Here is an 18,854-nt window from a genome sequence, read left to right as displayed (position 1 = left end):
TACAGGTGTGAGACACTGGCATCCGGCGATTTTTTTTTTTTTAAGGTAAATTTTACACATAATGAAATATATAAATGTTGTCTACCATTTGATAAATCCCAAGAAATGCATACACATGTGCAATCTCTGAATTGGTTATTTCTTTTGTGGTACTGGGGATTAAACCCAGGATGTGCTGTGCATGCTTGACAAGTGGCTCTAGCACTGAGTTGCACCCCTAGCCCCACATATGTAATCTGTACTCCTAACAGGTCAAAATATTATTTCTACCCAGGAAATCCCTTTCATATATTTCTTTTTATATTTAAGAAGTCTTTTATTTTTGAGAATCTATCTTCTCTAATAACATCTTTATCTCACACAAGAAAGTGGTTGCTCAGGAATTTTATTTTTAAACACAATCTAGCTCATTAATCTGGGCCATGTTAGGAGCATCTAGTCTTTAAATATATAGCATCCTTTCACAATGAATAATTTAATTATTGAAACTTCAAATCCCCTGAAATGATTTCTGTATACCTTCTGAATGTATTTGCTCACAAAATAATCCATTTAAGTTGTTGCCATGTTGTTTCCTGTGCTTTATTTCATCCATTTTGCTGTGACAGGAAGATGAGGTGTGTCCCCAATATTAATAATATATTGCATTTGGTCTTTCATTGTTAGAAAAACCCCAAAGAAGCTTTTAAATATATCTATCATTAATTTCAGTGAATTTTTCTAGATACTAGATTATTGTATGACTTTAAAATGTCATGGAAACATTTGTATAAGTTTGTCTTCCTGTCCCAAGTGTTTGTTATTATGATGCCTTCCTGCTTTCTTTAGCTAGGATTTTGAGGGCCAAAATATCAAAGAGAGTCGCATTATCAATAATAATGGCTATAAACCCATACATCAAATTATCATCTTTATAATTTCAGTTTTTATGTCTTTTCAGATGGGATTAGACTATCACTGATTTTTTACTCCATTTGTCATAGGAGAATCATCATCTCAGCAAAGGATATATCAAGTACCATGAAAATATAAAGTATTACTTTACTTTTGTTCACGTTGTTAGTATAGTCTTCAATCTATAGCTTCTTTTCAGGGACCTTTTTACGCCATTTGTCTGTTTTGTGAGAGATAGTTTAGTTAAATCCGTAAATCCACCTAGCTAGTTACATGTAGACCTATATTCATCCCAACCTGTTGAAGATAAAGGTACTAGAAAGGTGTATCAGCCCAACCCCTGTATCCTTCCTTCATGGACTAGAATTGGTACATAAGCATCTGATACAGGGAAGGTCAATCCATAGATTAAATACTAATTAAAGCTGATTTCATTTGTCAGATCTAAATATCAACAAAAGTTCTAATGTTTTCTTCCCACAACCTAACAAATCATCTTATATATTGTGCTTTGGAAACTCCCAAAGTAAAGGGCTCCACACACTTATCATGGATTATGATTACAGAAAACAGGGATTACATTAATCATTGGGCATCAGAGCAAGGGAAACTTCTGTCAGTAAAAGTTGAAAGTGTATTTTGAAAATGAAGAAATGCTTATATTTTAGAGTATGAACTAATAGAACAGAGGACTGACCTTTCTATAAATACTATCTACACACTAGCTTTTAGATGTGTTCTCTGATTTACTGAGCTTAAAACTACCAAATGCTTTGTGGTTTCAGTGGAAAGCTGAAACAGGCCAGCATTTTAATTAGCATGATACATATATATGAAAATATTCAGCCAAGTGTCAAGTACCTTGAAAATATAAAGTATTAATTTACTATTCCATCTTTAAAGGAAATATGTTTAAAAATCTGAGAAGTTAAACATGTACAAGTGGTATTTTCTCCACTTTATTATTCTCATGCACTAATTCAGTATAGTCCTTGGGAAAAACAGTACATTATGAAAATAACTTTAAGAACTATCTGGGTTTTCTTGGGATTTACTATTTGGATTAGAATTTAGATAATAACACTTCAACTATAATAACTGATTTCTAATTCTTTAGAGCGTCTTCAAATATTCTTTCTTTTCTTCCTAACCCCAAAAGGAAAAAAAAGCATATCATATGCAATATTATGGGCTGCCTGGAGTTAAATTTCATTATTTTTTCAGGTTTACTTAGTAGATGAAAACATTTCAACATTAATAATTTTTAGCTTCAGACAGTTTAGCCCTGAATTCCAGCACTGAAACCACAAAGTTTCAAGTTGTGTTCAGTTCCCAGCTTCAGTCCCAGTAGTGGTTAGGAAGAGAAAACAGAACAGTCTAAGTTATTTGCTTGTTGGAAACTCAGAGCGAATAAAACATTTGCACACAGAAAACACCAGTAAAATACAACTGGCTTTGTGTAGTTAGAGTCAATGTTTTAATACCCCTAATATGAGAAAAAAAAAATACATTTGCCTGAAGAGAGAAGGAGTGTGAGGGAGGGAGAGAAAGCAGTAATATAATGAAGATCACTCAAATTATCAGCAAGGAAGCAAAAATTAATGATTGGTTTGAAAAGGAAAAATGATTATTCCCAAGAAAAGAAAGTCTAATTGTACCAAAGAAAAAAATCAACTCTACTTACTTTAATCTTAAATTAGATTACTTGGTTGATTTCTTTTTTGTTTAGTTGGTTTGGTTTGGTTTTGGCAGTATTGGGGATTGAACTCAGGGCCTCTATGCTTGTCAGACAGTTGTGCTACAATTGTGTGGTTGAGATGAATGTGAAACCTGGACCTACAATCCTATCCCATTAACTCTTTGCACATTCAGAGTGGAGGCAACAAGATAGGGCAATCTGCCAAGCTAATACTTAGCAGAAGAAAATTTAAGAACTCTCTGGCTCTGATTTGAGAAAAGAAAGCTCATGGAAACTTCACATTATTTTTAAAATGACACTCAGCATCTCACTACTGCTCAACAATTGTGTAGAAATATTAGGTCTTCATACCTGCAGGATTCATTTTAAAAATAGCTAATACTCCAAACCTTAAAACCAAAAGTAAAAGCAAAGAATCTCTGAAAGGTCAGGTTGCACTTTGCTTCATGAAAGAAACCTTGATCCTAAATTGCTTTACATCAGCATGTGGAAGAGTTTATATCTTGGATTCTCTCACCATTCCCTCTTATTTCCTGTTAATAACTGCTATTTTTTAAAGTAAATAGGAAAGGAGAGGTAGAAGGGAGAGAAACAGAACAAAAAAACCAAAACAAACAAACATAAAGGACATGGAAATGACAAGTATCCCAGGTTGCATAGTTAATAAAAATCAAATAATATCAAGAGAGATAATTGTTCATTTAATAGCATTTATTAAACACATGCCATATGACAGATCCTAAAAAACTATTATGAGAAGCATGTTTATTTCTAAATTAAGGGATGAGTGAAGAATTGAGAACAATGATCCAATCGACCATATATGCCAAAACCCTATATTAGGACAGAAGTCTTTCAAAACACTGGGCAGCATGATAAGTAAATCATGTCAGCAGATCCTACTCAAGGAATGCTCATCTGAAATCTCTACTTTTCCCATGGCTGTTGCTGTAAGTGGGGCAGACCTGAACTTGACTGCAGGATTAACAAGACAAAACCTACCTTCACAGACCTGCAGACCCATAAAGCAAGAAAAATTAATGTTTGCTGCAGTTGTACACAGCCAAAATAGACTAATAAAGCATTTAAGTCTTATGTTTCCTTATTTCATACATTTCTATTACACACCTAACCCTCATAGGCATTTGAGTTTATGACCCCTGCCTTACTATCTCCTGTGATCATGCAGGCCACAGCTAATCCTGCTAACAAGAAAGAAAAATAACTATAATGTGATTTATTCCAATGAAAAATTGGGATGTTGATACAGGACTGTGGCATCTTGCCTCCACCTTTTTGGGTCAATAAGAGAATCAATTTAAAAGCAAAACTGTCCCACTCAAGGAGGATACCTGGTTTCCTTAAATCATAAGCAAAGTATAAAGTGAGTTACAAAATACAAATAATGTAGATATGTGGTTTTTCATGTTTCAGGACTTACAGCAAAGAACTGGGTAAATCATTCTGTTGGTATTGCAAATATTTAGCATTACTTCACACGCTTACTCTCATAGACACACTCTTAAACTAAGCTGTACAGATGTTATATCTCTTTTTATTGGACCAGTTATCTAGTCTATAATTTCTATGTTGCAGTATGAAAATAGCTTTTTTAATGGTGCCTTTAAATACAGTAGCATCTATCCCATGTGTCTTCAGCAGGGGTGGTACTGACCCCAAGGGTGAAACTTAAGTTTTAGAGAAAGTATGTGTGTGTGGGTTATTCTTTTATATATGAAGCACAGATATACAAACAAATGTACAATATATCTGTAGAATTAAAACTTCACTGAGCAGTGGGGTGGTGGAAGGTTAGGGTAAAAATGTTACAAAGGCTCTTTAGTGACTAATAATGAAAAAATGGTTAAAAAACATTTGTATATTATCTGATATAAGAAGTCTACCAACTGGTTTGAACTCCTCAATGTAAACTTTTAAAATTTAAGCTTCAAGCTTATCTTTACTACTAATTTTCAGTTATAATAGATTCAGAAATGTCTTCTTATATATTCCATAAGTAAGGAATTTGATTTTCTCAGGGAATGGGACAAAGCCCTGCAGCCCACTCCCTTTAACGAGTCCTTGAGTATGACTTTTCTTTCTTTCTTTCTTTCTTTTTTTTTTTTAAAGGTTTATTAAGCAGAGAGGAAAAGAGAAGAAAAGCTCCCATGTAGAGGACTCTCAGAAGGGCTGAGCGCCTTGAGTCTGCCTGCTGCTTCTGATTTTGTATGAGCAGCAACCCTCTAGCTCCACTTTCGATCTTGGTTCTGTAACTGATATACCCAGATTCAATGAAGTTCACATAAATCAAAATTGCTGATAAATAAATTAGGAAATTTTGAAGTTAAAGTCAGGAAAGAACAACTACAAAAATGACAGCTGAATGTTTCCAGATTTATTCTTACCCTCTCAATCATTTCCAGGCCTTTCAATAAGAAACAAATTGAATGCAATTGGATACCTCCAGTAATACCTGGATCTATTGCTTTGTAACAAAGTACTGCAAAATGAGCAGCTTAAAAACAACACCCAATTATTATCTAAAAGATCTGTAGGTCAGAGTCCAGATGTGCTTTACAGAGTTCTCTGCTCAGGATTTCATAAAGCTGAAATGAAGGTGTCAGCTGAGCTGTGCTGTTCTGGAAAACCAGCCACATGTCAACTTCTAAGCTCAGTTGAGTTGTAGGCAAAATCTACTCCATGGATGTAGGTCTGGGGTCTCTTTTTTGCTATTATCTGAGGGCCCTTTGCTATTCTAGAGGTCACTTATATTTCTTCTCACACAGCCTTCTCTATCTCTAAACCAGCAATGGCATCTCAAGTCCTCTTCATGCTTTGAATCTGTCTTCCCTTTCTTATCAGTCAGAGAAAGCTCATTGCTGCTGGGGGTTCTTGTGATTAGATCTCCCTCTCTTAAAGCCACTGTGACATATAACATACCATAATTAAGGGAATGACTTATATTTAGAAGTTCCAAGGATTATAACACAGCATCACTGGAAGGCTACTTTAGAAATTCTGCCTACTACAGTGTCTCTGAGGACAGAGACTCAGAAATTAATAAATTAAGGTTTAAAAAAATTATAATGCGCGCGCACACACACACACACACACACACACACACACACATACTGACAGCAGTCTTTAAGATGAACCCAGTGATTCTTACCTTTAGTAGGGCTACTACTTGTAGTCCCCTCCCACATTGTATCAAGATTTAGTTAAACATACTGAATTTCTTTAATTTCAGTCCTTGTGTCTTTGTAATTACTCCCTTTTCAGCTCTGCAGCCATTACAGTTAAATTCTAAAATAAGCAGAACTTAGGACCCAACATTTTTTTTTTTTTAAATATAGAACGCTTTACAAATTTGCGTGTCATCCTTGCTCAGGGGCCATGCTAATCTTCTTTGTATCGTTCCAATTTTAGTATATGTGCTGCTGAAGCGAGCACAGGAATTAACATTTCTTTTATTTTTTCGTCTACTCATATGTGCATACAATGTTTGGGTCTCAACATTTCCATCACAGAATTAAAACATATTTGAAACTGTTTTAAAAATTATTATAATTTCATCTTTTATTATCATTGTTCTATTAAAATTGTTGTTTTTATTAGAATGAAAAGATCTTTCATAAGAGTAAAAAATGTTTTTAATTTTTTTTTGCCTGTTTTGTGTATGTTTTATGCAAATGTTATATATATTTTATCATTGCTAGGGTTTGAACTCTGGGCCTACACCTTGAGCTACTCCACCAGCCATTTTTTGTGATGGATTTTTTCGAGATAGGGTCTCACAAACTATTTGCCTGGCTGGCTTTGAACCATGAGCCTCCTGATCTTTGCCTGCTGAGTAGCTAGGATTATCGGTGTGCACACCAGCTTGTTTTATATTATACAGGACATATTAGTAATTGTCCTGAATAGGACAATGTGTATGTCCTAGTATGTATAAAAAATGTGATGTATTGGAGGACCACATTAATTTTTTGTTTGTTTATTGAAATACGTGCTCCAAAATTTTGGAGATCTTTTCACTAATTATTCATTGGTAGCAGTAATTATTAATTCTTAAAGTCTAAACCATTGTAGGAATTATAAATCAGTTCCTAGATTCTAATATGTGTACATTTGTATTTTAAGGTTAAGCCCTGACAAATGAAATTTTCCTTTAGTCTCAATATGGCGATTCCCAAAGTATATAGTAGCAATAGCATCACCTGGGAACTTACAAATTTGCAGGCCACATCTCAGAACTATTGAGCCAGTAGATTGCTGGTTAACAAGCTTGCCAGGTGATTGTAGTGCTCACTTAAGTTAGAGAACTTAACACTGATCTAAATCATTTGGATTCATAGATTATCCCTTCTAATTTCTTCTTATATCATAATATATCTGAGACAGTTTCTTTATGTCTATAATATGTCTCAGTCTTAGGTGGGAGTTTTTTTTTTTTTTTTTTTTTTTTTTCATTTTTCTTTTATTATTCATATGTGCATACAAGGCTTGGTTCATTTCTCCCCCCTGCCCCCACCCCCTCCCTTACCACCCACTCCACCCCCTCCCGCTCCCCCCCTCAATACCCAGCAGAAACTATTTTGCCCTTATCTCTAATTTTGTTGTAGAGAGAGTATAAGCAATAATAGGAAGGAACAAGGGGTTTTGCTGGTTGAGATAAGGATAGCTATACAGGGCATTGACTCACATTGATTTCCTGTGTGTGGGTGTTACCTTCTAGGTTAATTCTTTTTGATCTAACCTTTTCTCTAGTTCCTGGTCCCCTTTTCCTATTGGCCTCAGTTGCTTTAAGGTATCTGCTTTAGTTTCTCTGCGTTAAGGGCAACAAATGCTAGCTAGTTTTTTAGGTGTCTTACCTATCCTCACCCCTCCCTTGTGTGCTCTCGCTTTTATCATGTGCTCATAGTCCAATCCCCTTGTTGTGTTTGCCCTTGATCTAATGTCCTAGGTGGGAGTTTTTAAATCTACCTGAGATTGTCTTCTTTTTTCCCCTCTTCCTTTTCTTTCTTCCCAGAGTTAAAAATTTTTCATTAGCATTATTTTTAGAATGTCATTTGTCAATGTGAATGTATAAATGAGTGAATGAATTCTCCATCCTTTCCAAATTACAGTTTCTTGTCTGAATTATAAAACACAGAAGGTAATTTAAGTGACTTTTTCATTTCTCCCAAGGATAGTACTTAACTAGTACCAATCTGGGTGCTTAGGGAAAAAGTCAGTTCATTACATAATGATGGATGTGGATGTCTTAGAGCATCCTGTGATGCCCGGAAACACAGGTTAGTTGCACTGTTTTTACAACAAGTTCCTAAAAGGATATACTTGGATTGACTTACAGCATTTATACAAATATATGTATGTGTGTGTGTGTGTGTGTGTGTATGTGTGTGTATGTGTGTGTGTGTGTATGTGTGTGTGTGTGTATATATATATATATATATATATATTTTTTTTTTTTTTTTTTTTTAAGATTACAGGTCCACCAGGTTGTGGAAAAACTCAGTTTTGTATAATGATGAGTGTTTTGGCTACATTACCCACTGACATGGGAGGATTAGGAGGAGCTGTCGTGTACATTGACACAGAGTCTGCATTTAGTGCTGAAAGGTAGGACATTTTATTATTTTCTATTAATAATGCTTTACTTTTATTAGCTATGTTATGGAACATTTACAAATAGGTTTACCTTTTTTTAAGAACAAGCAATGCTAGATACTCTTTTAAAGGAATTTCCTTTTAAAGTTGAATAAAAAGCAGTTCCTTTTTGTCTTTTCTATCTCTTATTGCTGTAAGTAGGGTTCTTGGATAAACTATGATTTGCAGAAGGTTGGGAAGAAGGAAAGTGAAGAAATAGGGAGGAATGTAAGTAGAAAATGGAGAAGAGGGCAGGCTAATAAGAAAGAAAAAAAGGATGGGCTGGGGCCATGGCTCAGATGGTAGCATTTGCCTAGAAAGTAAAAAAAAGTAAGCTGCTTTGGGAGTAATTTATAATTGAAAGTAAAATATTGGTGAATGCACATTCATAATAATAAATGGGTGGGGTCTAGGAATGCTGGACATCCTATAATATGAAAGATACTGCTATTGGTAGGGTTGAAAGTCACTGCTCTAAATAACATTTTGTGAGTTAGAATATATTTCAGCGTGATTTAACTAACTGACATTCATCTCACTTGATCCATACAACAGAACTGTGAGGTTAGCAGGGTTGGTATTATGATCTCCATTTTAGAAATGAGGAAAATGGAACTCAGAAGTCATGTGATTTGCCTGAGGTTATATAGCTAATAAGTGAATTAAGAGGTGAACTCACATTCTCTTGGAAAAAATGATCGATTAAGGGATCTAGGTTGTGTTTTCATTCATTCATTCAATAACACCCGTTAGACATTTGGGCATTCTATTTGTGAATCCATCTTTGCCCCATTTCTCACTGGACTTCCAGTGTATTTTCCCTCTTTATTTGCAAGAGTTCTTTGTACATCTTGTAGATATTAATTGTCTGTTTTACACATTGTAAGTATCTTTTCTTGTTCTGTCATCTGTCATCTTTACCTGTGGGGTCCTTGGTTGAATAGAAATTTGTAATTTTGAAGTTGTTGTCTGACATTTTTAGTTTTTGGACCTTAATTAAGAAGTTTCCTCACCATTAGGTATCACAGGTATTTTCCTACAGTTTTTCTAATATAGTTATAGTTTTTCTTTCACATTAATGTCTTTAATAGAAACCTATTAAGAATGTACCCATTTTAAGTTTTGACATAAATCACCACATTCCTCCACAGAAAATTTGTGCATAAGTATTATGTCCCAGCCTATTGTGTTTTGGGAGTATTTGTGAATGCTTTGTGTTTTTAATTAGTGTCTTTAAATTTTGTCATGGGGAGAAAATTGTATCTCACTGTTTTAACCATTGTGGTTCAACATCTTTTTATATATTCATTGACCGTTTATATTTGGAAAATTATGTAGAAATATACTTTACCCAGTTTTCTGGGTAAAGTATACCCATTAATATCCATAAAACAAAATTTGTTTTATGGATATTAATGTCTGAGATTTTTTTCTAGGTGGTCGTTTATATTTCATCTTTGGAGGGCTGGAGGTGTGGCTCAAGTGGTAGAGCACTTGCCCAGCGAGCATGAGGCCCTGAGTTCAAACCTCATACTGTCAAAAAAAAAAATAGGCTTTGTATATTCTAACTTTGATTATGCTATCTTTTCTTACCTTTTTTTTTTTTAATTTGGTGGTTTTTTTTGTTTTTGGTTTTTGTTGTGGTGGTACTGGGGTTTGAACTCAGGGCCTTCCACTTGCTAGCAGGTGCTCTACCACTTGAGCCACTCCACCAGCCCTAGGTTTATATTTTTAAAGATTTTTTCTAAAATACAAATGATTTAGAGAAACTATAGAAAACTGCAGCATATTGATGTGCAAGTAACCATTCAATACATTATTTAGCATGATAATTGTGAATAAAGGTAGTTCATGTCCATATGTTCTTCTGAGCAGCCTTAGCGGAACAAGACAGCAGCAGTAAGTTCTAGCTAGAACCTTTGGCTACTCGAACCAGTAGGTGAAATTCACTAATGCCAGAGGGCCAAATATTTTTCTTTCCTTTCAGTTGTTACTCTCAAGATGTCTAGTGCTTGATTAGCTGGGTATCCAGACTTTTGAGAAACTTCCATGTTTTTGGTAGAGGGTTCCATACCTATTCTATTAAAAACTGATGGGATCCAAGCACTACAGCTTTTTAACTGACATCTCTGACTAGCACTAAACTCAGCAAATAGTTGCCTTAATAATAAAAAAATTTACACATCTCTCCCAAGCCCTCAAAATTTGCCTGTTTTGCCATTGCCAATACCATATAATTTCTTCTTGCTTTCCTTACTTACCTCATTTCCCTCTTACATTTTAATTCCTTTGCTCCACTCAAGCACTTTTGAAGCCATGTGATTCATTTCCTTTTCCTTTTTCTTTTTTTTTTTTATTCATTTATTCACATGTGCATACATTGTTTGGGTCATTCCCCCTGCCCCCCTCCCCCACCCCCTTCCCTCCTAACCCTCCCCTCACTTCCAGGCAGAACCTGTTCTGCCCTTATCTCTAATTTTGTTGAAGAAAAAACCATAAGCATAATAAGGAAGACAAATGCATTTTTGTTAGTTAAGAATAGCTATACAGAGAGATTCCTAACATTGCTTTCATGTACAAATGTGTTATAATCCATGTTGATTCATCTCTAACTGATCTTTACACTGGTTCCTGATCCCCTTCTCATGTTAACCTCTGTTGCTTTAAGGTTTCTGTATTAGTTCCTCTGGAGTGGGGATATCAAATGCTTTCATGTTTTGGGTTTCCTACCTATTCCTATATCTCCCGTATGTGCTCTCCCCTTGTCATGTGATCCAAGTCCAACCACATTACTGCATTTGCCCTAGATCTAAAGTCTGCATATGAAGGAGAACATAACGATTTTTGGTCTTCTGAGCCTGGCTTACCTCATTCAGAATGATGTTCTCCAGTTCCATCCATTTACCTGCAAATAATAAGATTTCATTCTTTTTCATGGCTGAGTAAAATTCCATTGTGTACAAGTACCACATTTTCTTGATCCATTCGTCAGTAGTGGGGCATCTTGGTTGTTTCCATAACTTGGCTACTGTGAATAGTACTACAATAAACATGGGTGTGCAGGTGCCGCTGGAGTAACCTGTGTTGTATTCCTTTGGGTATATCCCTAGGAGTGGGATTGCTGGTTCATATGGCATATACCTCTTACTTCTGAAGCATTTTGTTTTTTCTCCTCCTGTTCAACCTAGTTAAATTTTTAACCTTTTTTTGGGGGGTGGGGATGGTACTGGGGTTTGACTCAGGGCCTTGCTCTTGCTAGGCAGGTGCTTTACCACTGAGCCAGGCCTCCAGCCCTAAGCTAATTATGTTTTTGAAAAGTTGTTGACTAGTTTTATTTCTCTCCTCTTTCTCTTTTAGTTTTTTTCCCTTGTATTTTTGATTATAGCATATGTAAGGAACTTACTGTTTTTTTAATCTCTTTAAACTGCTTAGCTTCTTCCTAGAACTCTTTAATTGTTTTGTGATAAAAACACTATTCTTTTGTGCTTTTGTGGCTTTAAATGGAACACAAAATGTAGGATGGTTTTAGTGTTTAGTCTTTTTTCCCAGTCCCTTTGGATGGCTAGATACTAGGGCTGATAAAGTATTATTTTAAATGGGAGACCGTCATACTCAAAGGGTTGTATTTTTAACATTTTAAACCCTGGACATTTGTAATTTCTTGTAATGCTTTCCATGTATTATTCTATTACTGATGATAGTTGCTCATGTTTCAATGTGTAATTCTTCTGCACTCATTGTACCCCATATTATTAGATCTAGCTTTGAGGTCATAATTCAGTGCTTAGAATATCATTTTTTGCTTATTAAGAAGCAACTGGAATCATTAATTTGTTTAGATAACAATTTTCAGCTTACTAATGAACTACTGGATACCAGTTATTTGTATGAGTTAAATTTTAATTGAGAAAACACTTTTCAGCAGTGAGACATGGTAGCTTACTAATATCTGATTATTAGAATGATAATATATCATATTTGTTTAAATAAATTTGTTCATTCAAGAAAATGAATTTTGTTACTTGCTAATATGTCTTATAGCTGTTAGACAAAATACTATTCATATAATACATAGTCTTAGAAAAATAAGTCTCAGAGACATTGTTGCTTGCTCAAGATTAGATGAGACCTAAAGGCCCTTGCTGGTCTCATGCTGTGACAGCTAACCTCTGTTAGTGCCTAAAAATAGGAGGTGGCATTCAAAACTTGTATTTTCAGCCATCTTTCTTTTACCTGCTCTATTTATCAGGCTTAGGAGTTTCTCATTAGAGGAGTTTCATTAGAGGCTCAGCAAGTGCCTTTAAATCACTGTTTATTTTTTCTTGTGCTGTTCCCCCCTCACTCCCCACAGACTGATTGAGATAGCAGAATCCCGTTTCCCCAGATATTTTAACACTGAAGAAAAATTACTTTTGACAAGTAGTAAAGTTTATCTTTATCGAGAACTTACCTGTGATGAAGTTCTACAAAGGTATGCTGTTTTCAATTTTGATATTTTAGTAATGTTTTCAAGATTTAATTTTGTTTTTCATGTTTTCAGCTTCTGAGTAAAGAAAAAAATTCTTACGTATTAGAATTATGGGAAGGGCTGGTGTGGAGTGACTCAAGTGGTAGAGTGCCTGTCTAGCAAATGTGAGGCCCTGAGTTCAAACTCTAGTACTGCCAAAAAAAAAATTTAGGGGAAATGATTATTTCTGGATTCTTTATTTGCTGTAGTCTTTGGAAGTAGTTAAAATAGAAAAAAAAAGTACTAAATAAGGACTGGAGATATGACTAAACTGCTAGAGCACTTGCCTAATAAATTGCCCTAAGTTCAATCCCTGGTGCTGTCAAAAAACCAAAAAAACCCCTAAATGAATAAAATGTTTCAGATTATTATCTAAATGGTATATTAATTATTATTTCTTTAATTTCCTTAAAGTTTATCAGCTTAAAATGGCAAATACTTATTACCTTACAAAGTTTCTGAGGGTTGAGTGTCTGGGAGTAATTTAGTTGAAAGTTTCTGACTCAGAGTTCTTAAATGGTTGATTAAGCTATTGGTCAGGGTTACAGTCTGAGATAGGTCAACTGTGGTTGCAAAATCTGCTTCCAAGGCCACTCTTCTGGTTGTTTCATTCCTTACCATGTGGACCTCTCTGTAGAATCACAACATGGCAACCTGTTTCCCCGCAGAGTGAGTAATCTGAGAGAGTCAGCACGTGAAAAGACTGCCCAAGATAAAAACCTAACCTATCAGAAATGGCATGCATTGTTTTGTCATATATTATTAGCCACTTAGACCAACTCTTGTACAGTATGGGTGGGGGCTACAGAGCGATGTGAAATACTAGGAGGTGGGAGTAGGTGGGGGTCATCTTGGAGACTGGCTATCATAACTAATTTTATTCTAAAATTGAAGCTTTAACAGTATCCTAGGAGAACATGTATAGAAGAGCCAAAAAAGTTACACTTACTGACCTTTTTTTTTTTTTTTTTTTTTGTGGTACTGGGTTTGAACTCAGGATCTTACATTTGCTAGGCAAGTGCTCTACCGCTTGAGCCACTCCACCAACCCTTTTTAGTGTTGGATATTTTCAAAATAGGGTCGTGTGAACTATTTGCCTGATTTGGCCTCAAATGTCAGTTCTCCTGATTTCTGCCTCCTGACTAGCTAGGACTACAGGCTTGAGCCACCAGCACCCTTGAATTTTTGCAGTCACCACTTTAATTCAGGGAAGAACAATTTGCTGTTGTTTTAAAGTTTATTAACATTTGTAACACTCTATTTTATAATTATGTGTTAAATTTGTCCAAATTCTTTTATAGGATTAACTCTTTGGAAGAAGAAATTATTTCAAAAGGAGTTAAACTTGTGATTATAGATTCTGTTGCTTCTGTGGTCAGAAAGGAGTTTGATACACAACTTCAAGGCAATATAAAAGAAAGGAACAAATTCTTGGCCAAAGAAGCATCCTTACTGAAGTATTTGGCTGAAGAGTTTTCAATCCCAGTAAGTTTTTTTTTTTTTCTGTCATTTTTCTTTTTCTTTCTTTTCTGTTAAGTTCACTGATTTATAATATCAAGTAATAAAAATTAGAGGAAAATGTAAAACAAATGACTTTTAAAAGGTTTAGTTGCTATAGAAAATATCATTTTCTTAAATTAGTTCATCTACTGAGATTATATTTTACTATTTTTATAATTTGATACAGAGGTAGATTTAAATGTTTTTTAATAGTTCCCATAGTTGTTCTTTTAATTCTTGTTGTTTACTCATTGTGTATGTTTTGTGTCACATTTGTCACACATTAAGTTGTAAAACTCCATGGAATTGCCTAGTCCTTGTTCTAGGCTGAAATATTGTCAGTTTTGTCAATATTTTAGGTTTACATCCTGTGGTACTGTTTAGTGCTCTTTTGTACACAGAATAATTTGGTTTGCTTCCAATGGCTAGGAGGTCAACCATTAAGGTATGTTTGGAGTGATAATAATGAAGATGCCAGTAAGGAAATCTTGAAAGATTACTGTTGACATGTCTTTCAGTTGTGAGCATTGTTATCAGGAACTCTGAAGATGAGAGAATATTGCAAAGTTTGTGGTAAACAAACTATAACATATAAGAGCATACTAAGTTACACTCCCATCTCCTGGCATGTGGGAGAGTTTTACTTGTTCTGTAGCTTCACCAATGTTTAATATTGTTATGCATTTCCTTTTTTCTTTTTTCTTTTTTCTTTTTTAAGACAAAGTCTTGCTTTATAGCTCGAGGCTGGCCTCAACTCACAATCCTGTTTCTACCTCTGAGTACTGGGATTACAGGCGTGTGCCTCCACAGCCCGTTTAGGGTTTTCAAGTTTAGTAATGCCTCATCCAAATAGAAGAAAATTTCTTAACCTGAGTTAAAATTTGGTTGAGATTTTATAATTTTTAGATTTGTTTTTTTAAAATTAAAATCTTGGATTTTAGCAACACGTAGAGTATATATACAGTGTTAGCTACCCCAAGTCTTTGAGATTTATAAAGCCAAACAAAAAAGTTGAGAGAAAATATGATGTACATAAAGTTCTACATATTTTAATGGCTTTCTAATTCATAATTTGGGTTAAAATCAAATACTACAAAGTTTATCTTGGATGGTACTCATATTTAAAATTTCCTTGTAGTTAGTTAAAATGATAAAGTTGAATTAATATTTTCCCTGGTCAAGGAGAATAGGAGTATTTCAAAACACTTCATATAGATATTTGATTGAATGGAAATTTACATAGAGTTATGTGCTTATTAATTCATACTGTTCCTTGACATAGCCTATGCAAAAAATGAAAATTCACTTTTTAGAAATAGTGTTTGTTTCTTTTAAAATAGTAATTGTAAGCAAATGCTTTTGGTTTTTCTAAGATGATTTGTTTTCGTGAGTGAAACTGCTTTTCTTTGTTTTTAATAGAGCCCTCTGAAAGACTAGGTAGTTAGTATCTGCGCATTTCTATCTTTACCATGTTTTTCTGTTTAGAGATAAATGTAAAATATAACATGTATTTATATAACTCAGTGTGGTGTTGGTCTTCTGTGGCAGGTAAGTTTTGGTTTTAAAAGGCCCTTGAAAAATACTTCCTTTAGGAAATGTTAGTTTTCCTAGCTTAATTATCTCATCTGAGTAGAAAATCAAGAACTTCTTAGCTTTTATAGTATACTTTGAATAAGTGGCCTCGTGGAATGAAATTTCTTAAAGCAATATATTGTTTTCTAGTTCACTATAGTTTGTATAGATACAAACCTTGTATCTCCTTGTAGTTCCTCAGACATGCCAACAATCATTTCTGCTTAAAAGAGTGTTTTTTCTTCCTCTCAATAACCATATTACTTTTCTTTCCTGATGCCTTTTCAGTGAGGATTTGCCTAACCATGTACATATTAACCACACCCATCCCTCTCCCATATCTCTTACCATGCTTTATCTCCCCATGACAGTTTTCACTCTAGTATGTTGTATATCTATGTGTTTATTGTTTCTGTGTGTCCTCTACTACAAGAGTGGTTTCAGGGACTTTGTATACTTTGATTCTTAGCAGCAGGAATGGTGCCTAACATGCAGTAGGCACTGAGTAAATATTTTTGAATGTATGAATTGCAGATTCGGTTTCTCTTTTTGGACTTCAGTTATATACATATATATATGTATTGAACTTAAATTTTAATATTTGTTTTCTACTCTATTTTGGCCCTATCTTATTTTTAATAAGTATTGTTTATTTTTAAGAGTGATAAAATATAGATTTAGGTAGCAGAATATCTTATATAAAAATTGTACTCAGATTATTCTGGCATCTCATAGCAAGAAAGAAGAATTCTTAAGATTTTGAAATTTAGGAGAGGCTGTGGTCATCGAGACACATCAGAGAGCCAGGCAGTAGGAGAAGAGATTCTATCTCAGGCTAGTAGTGAGATAGATAAGCTTAAATATTTATATTTAATTTTATTTGTGACACTATATGTGTTTATGTACACATATATGCATGTTTGTATATAAGCATGCCTGAACACATGGAGCTCTCACCTTCTCACTGAGTAATTGATTGAACTACTATATGGAAAGTTTGGAAACATATAGAAGGTCCGATTTACATAATCAACAAATTTGATCTAATTGGCATCTATGGAACACACTATTTAATGCCAGCAGAATATAGATTCCTTTCAAGCACACACAGGATATTCACCAAAATAGACTATATTCTGGGCCATAAAGCAAACCTTATAAAAGACCACAAGAGAATTAAACTAGAAGTCAATAACAGAAACATATTTGGAAATTACCTAAAAACCTTCTGAATAACTCATGGGCCAAAGAATAAATCACAAGAGAATTTGGAAAGTATTTTTAAGTGAATGAAAATGAAAACACAACATGTCAAAATTTGTTGAATATAGCTATAGTAATGGTTATAGAGGGAAATTTATTTCATTAAATAAAGTAAGGTTTCAAATTAATGATATAAATTTATAAAAAGTAGAAAAAGAAGAAGATAATTAAACCCAAAGTAAACAGAGAGAGGAAATAACAGAAGATTAAAGTAGAAATCAATGAAATTTAAAAAAATGGAGGAAAAAAAGTCAATGAAATTAAAAGCTGGATCTTTGAAAAGATCAATGCAACTGACAAAAATCTTCCCATGCCAGGCATGGTGGTACACACCTATAATCTCAGCAGTTGGGAGGCTGAGTCAGGACTGTGAGTTCAAGACCAGGAGGCTATATAGAGAGCATTTCTCAAAAATAACAATAATAACAACAACAACCCCTCCCCACACCGAACAAGAAAAACAGAAAGAAGAAACAAATTGTCAATATCAGGAATGAAAAAGGGGATATTACTGTAGGTACAGCAGATATTTAGTAGATAATAAGGAAATGTTATGAACAACTTTAGCCCAGTTTATTTTGAAAGGAATAAACTACCATAGCTTACTTAAGAATTAAATAACCTGAACAATCATATATCTGCTAAGGAAACTGAGTTTGTATTTTAAAATCTTCTTACAAAAGAAATTGTAGGTTCAAATGACTTTAGTGGTGAAATATATCAAATATTTAAGGAAGAAATACCAGTTTTATACAAATTCTTCCCTAAAATTTGCAAGAAAACAATAGAACAATGTCTCTCATGAATGTAAACACACAGATTTCTTTTTTTTTTTTATTGTTTTATTATTCATATGTACATACAAGGCTTGGGTCATTTCTCCCCCCTGCCCCCACCCCCTCCCTTACCACCCACTCCGCCCCCTCCCGCTCCCCCCCACCCGCTCAATAACCGGCAGAAACTATTTTGCTCTTATCTCTAATTTAACACACAGATTTCTTAACAAAATATTAGCAAATCAAATCCAGCAGGTAGAGCTTATTTTAAGAATACAAGGTTTATTTTTAATGTAATGTTAAAAGATAAAAGTCAACCCATTTAAAAAAAAATCGTCTTGGTAGGTAAAGAAAGGACAAATCTATTCTTGGTGAAAATTTTCAGCAAACTAGAAGGAGAAGGGAACTTTCTCAACCTGATAAAGGGCATCCACAAAAACCCTACAACTAACATCATACCTAATGGTGAAATATTGAATACTTTCTTACTTAGATTGGGAACAAAGCAAGACTGGCCCACTTTTACCTGACTTAACGATACCGCACTGGATTGTTGTTCCCTGGATTTGTGTCTTGGCACAGTATTGTTGCCAGACAAGCAGTTAACTTACTTTAAGCAGGTTTACGCCAGACCAGGAATTAAGAGTAAAGCAGGCACAAAGTTTATTGAAAGGGTGGGACTTACTGAAAGAGGTAAACCAAAGAATGACTGAAGTTCATGAGATTATATAGTATGACCATCTTGTTGTCCCCTATTCCCATAATACAGGGCATTCCAAGAGGGTCTTGTTAGTCTGCCCTGTCCTTGAAACCTGTCATGCTCATTATCTGGGTGAGATTCCCCCCACTTCGTCCATCTTGGGAAAGTTTGTTGTGCCTCAGCACCTGCATGCGAAGCTGGTCTTCCACATCTCCTTAAATATCTTGCCCCCAAGTATATCTTCCTGTCTCTTTCATCCAAAACAAAGTCACCCCTGTCATCCATCCCTCT

At 34.6% G+C, this 18,854-nt stretch overlaps 1 protein-coding gene and 1 non-coding gene across 13 annotated transcripts in view; one reads left to right on the top strand and one right to left on the bottom strand.

The window, feature by feature from the left end:
• The window catches only part of Rad51b (RAD51 paralog B), a 574,154-nt gene that overhangs the window by 29,822 nt on the left and 525,478 nt on the right, over positions 1-18,854 (top strand). For 11 of the 12 annotated variants that reach the window (XR_012446125.1, XR_012446126.1, XM_074067715.1 and 8 more), the window contains 3 exons: positions 8,082-8,218; positions 12,597-12,716; positions 14,054-14,237. Coding sequence is in view for 10 of the 12 variants with exons in the window: in XM_074067715.1 (XP_073923816.1) it covers positions 8,082-8,218; positions 12,597-12,716; positions 14,054-14,237 (441 nt within the window). In the remaining 2 variants the exon portion in view is untranslated. The remainder of the gene's footprint in view (positions 1-8,081; positions 8,219-12,596; positions 12,717-14,053; positions 14,238-18,854) is intronic. The other variant, XM_074067720.1, reaches the window with a different exon arrangement.
• LOC141421987 (U6 spliceosomal RNA) lies at positions 5,940-6,046 on the bottom strand. The gene has a single exon (XR_012446656.1). It is a non-coding gene; the product is annotated as a U6 spliceosomal RNA (small nuclear RNA).

The sequence above is a fragment of the Castor canadensis genome, chromosome 3, assembly GCF_047511655.1.
Source record: "Castor canadensis chromosome 3, mCasCan1.hap1v2, whole genome shotgun sequence".
Lineage (NCBI taxonomy): Eukaryota > Metazoa > Chordata > Mammalia > Rodentia > Castoridae > Castor > Castor canadensis.
The sequence above is the reverse complement of the archived record's forward strand: the minus strand, read 5'-3'. Positions and strand labels throughout refer to the sequence as shown.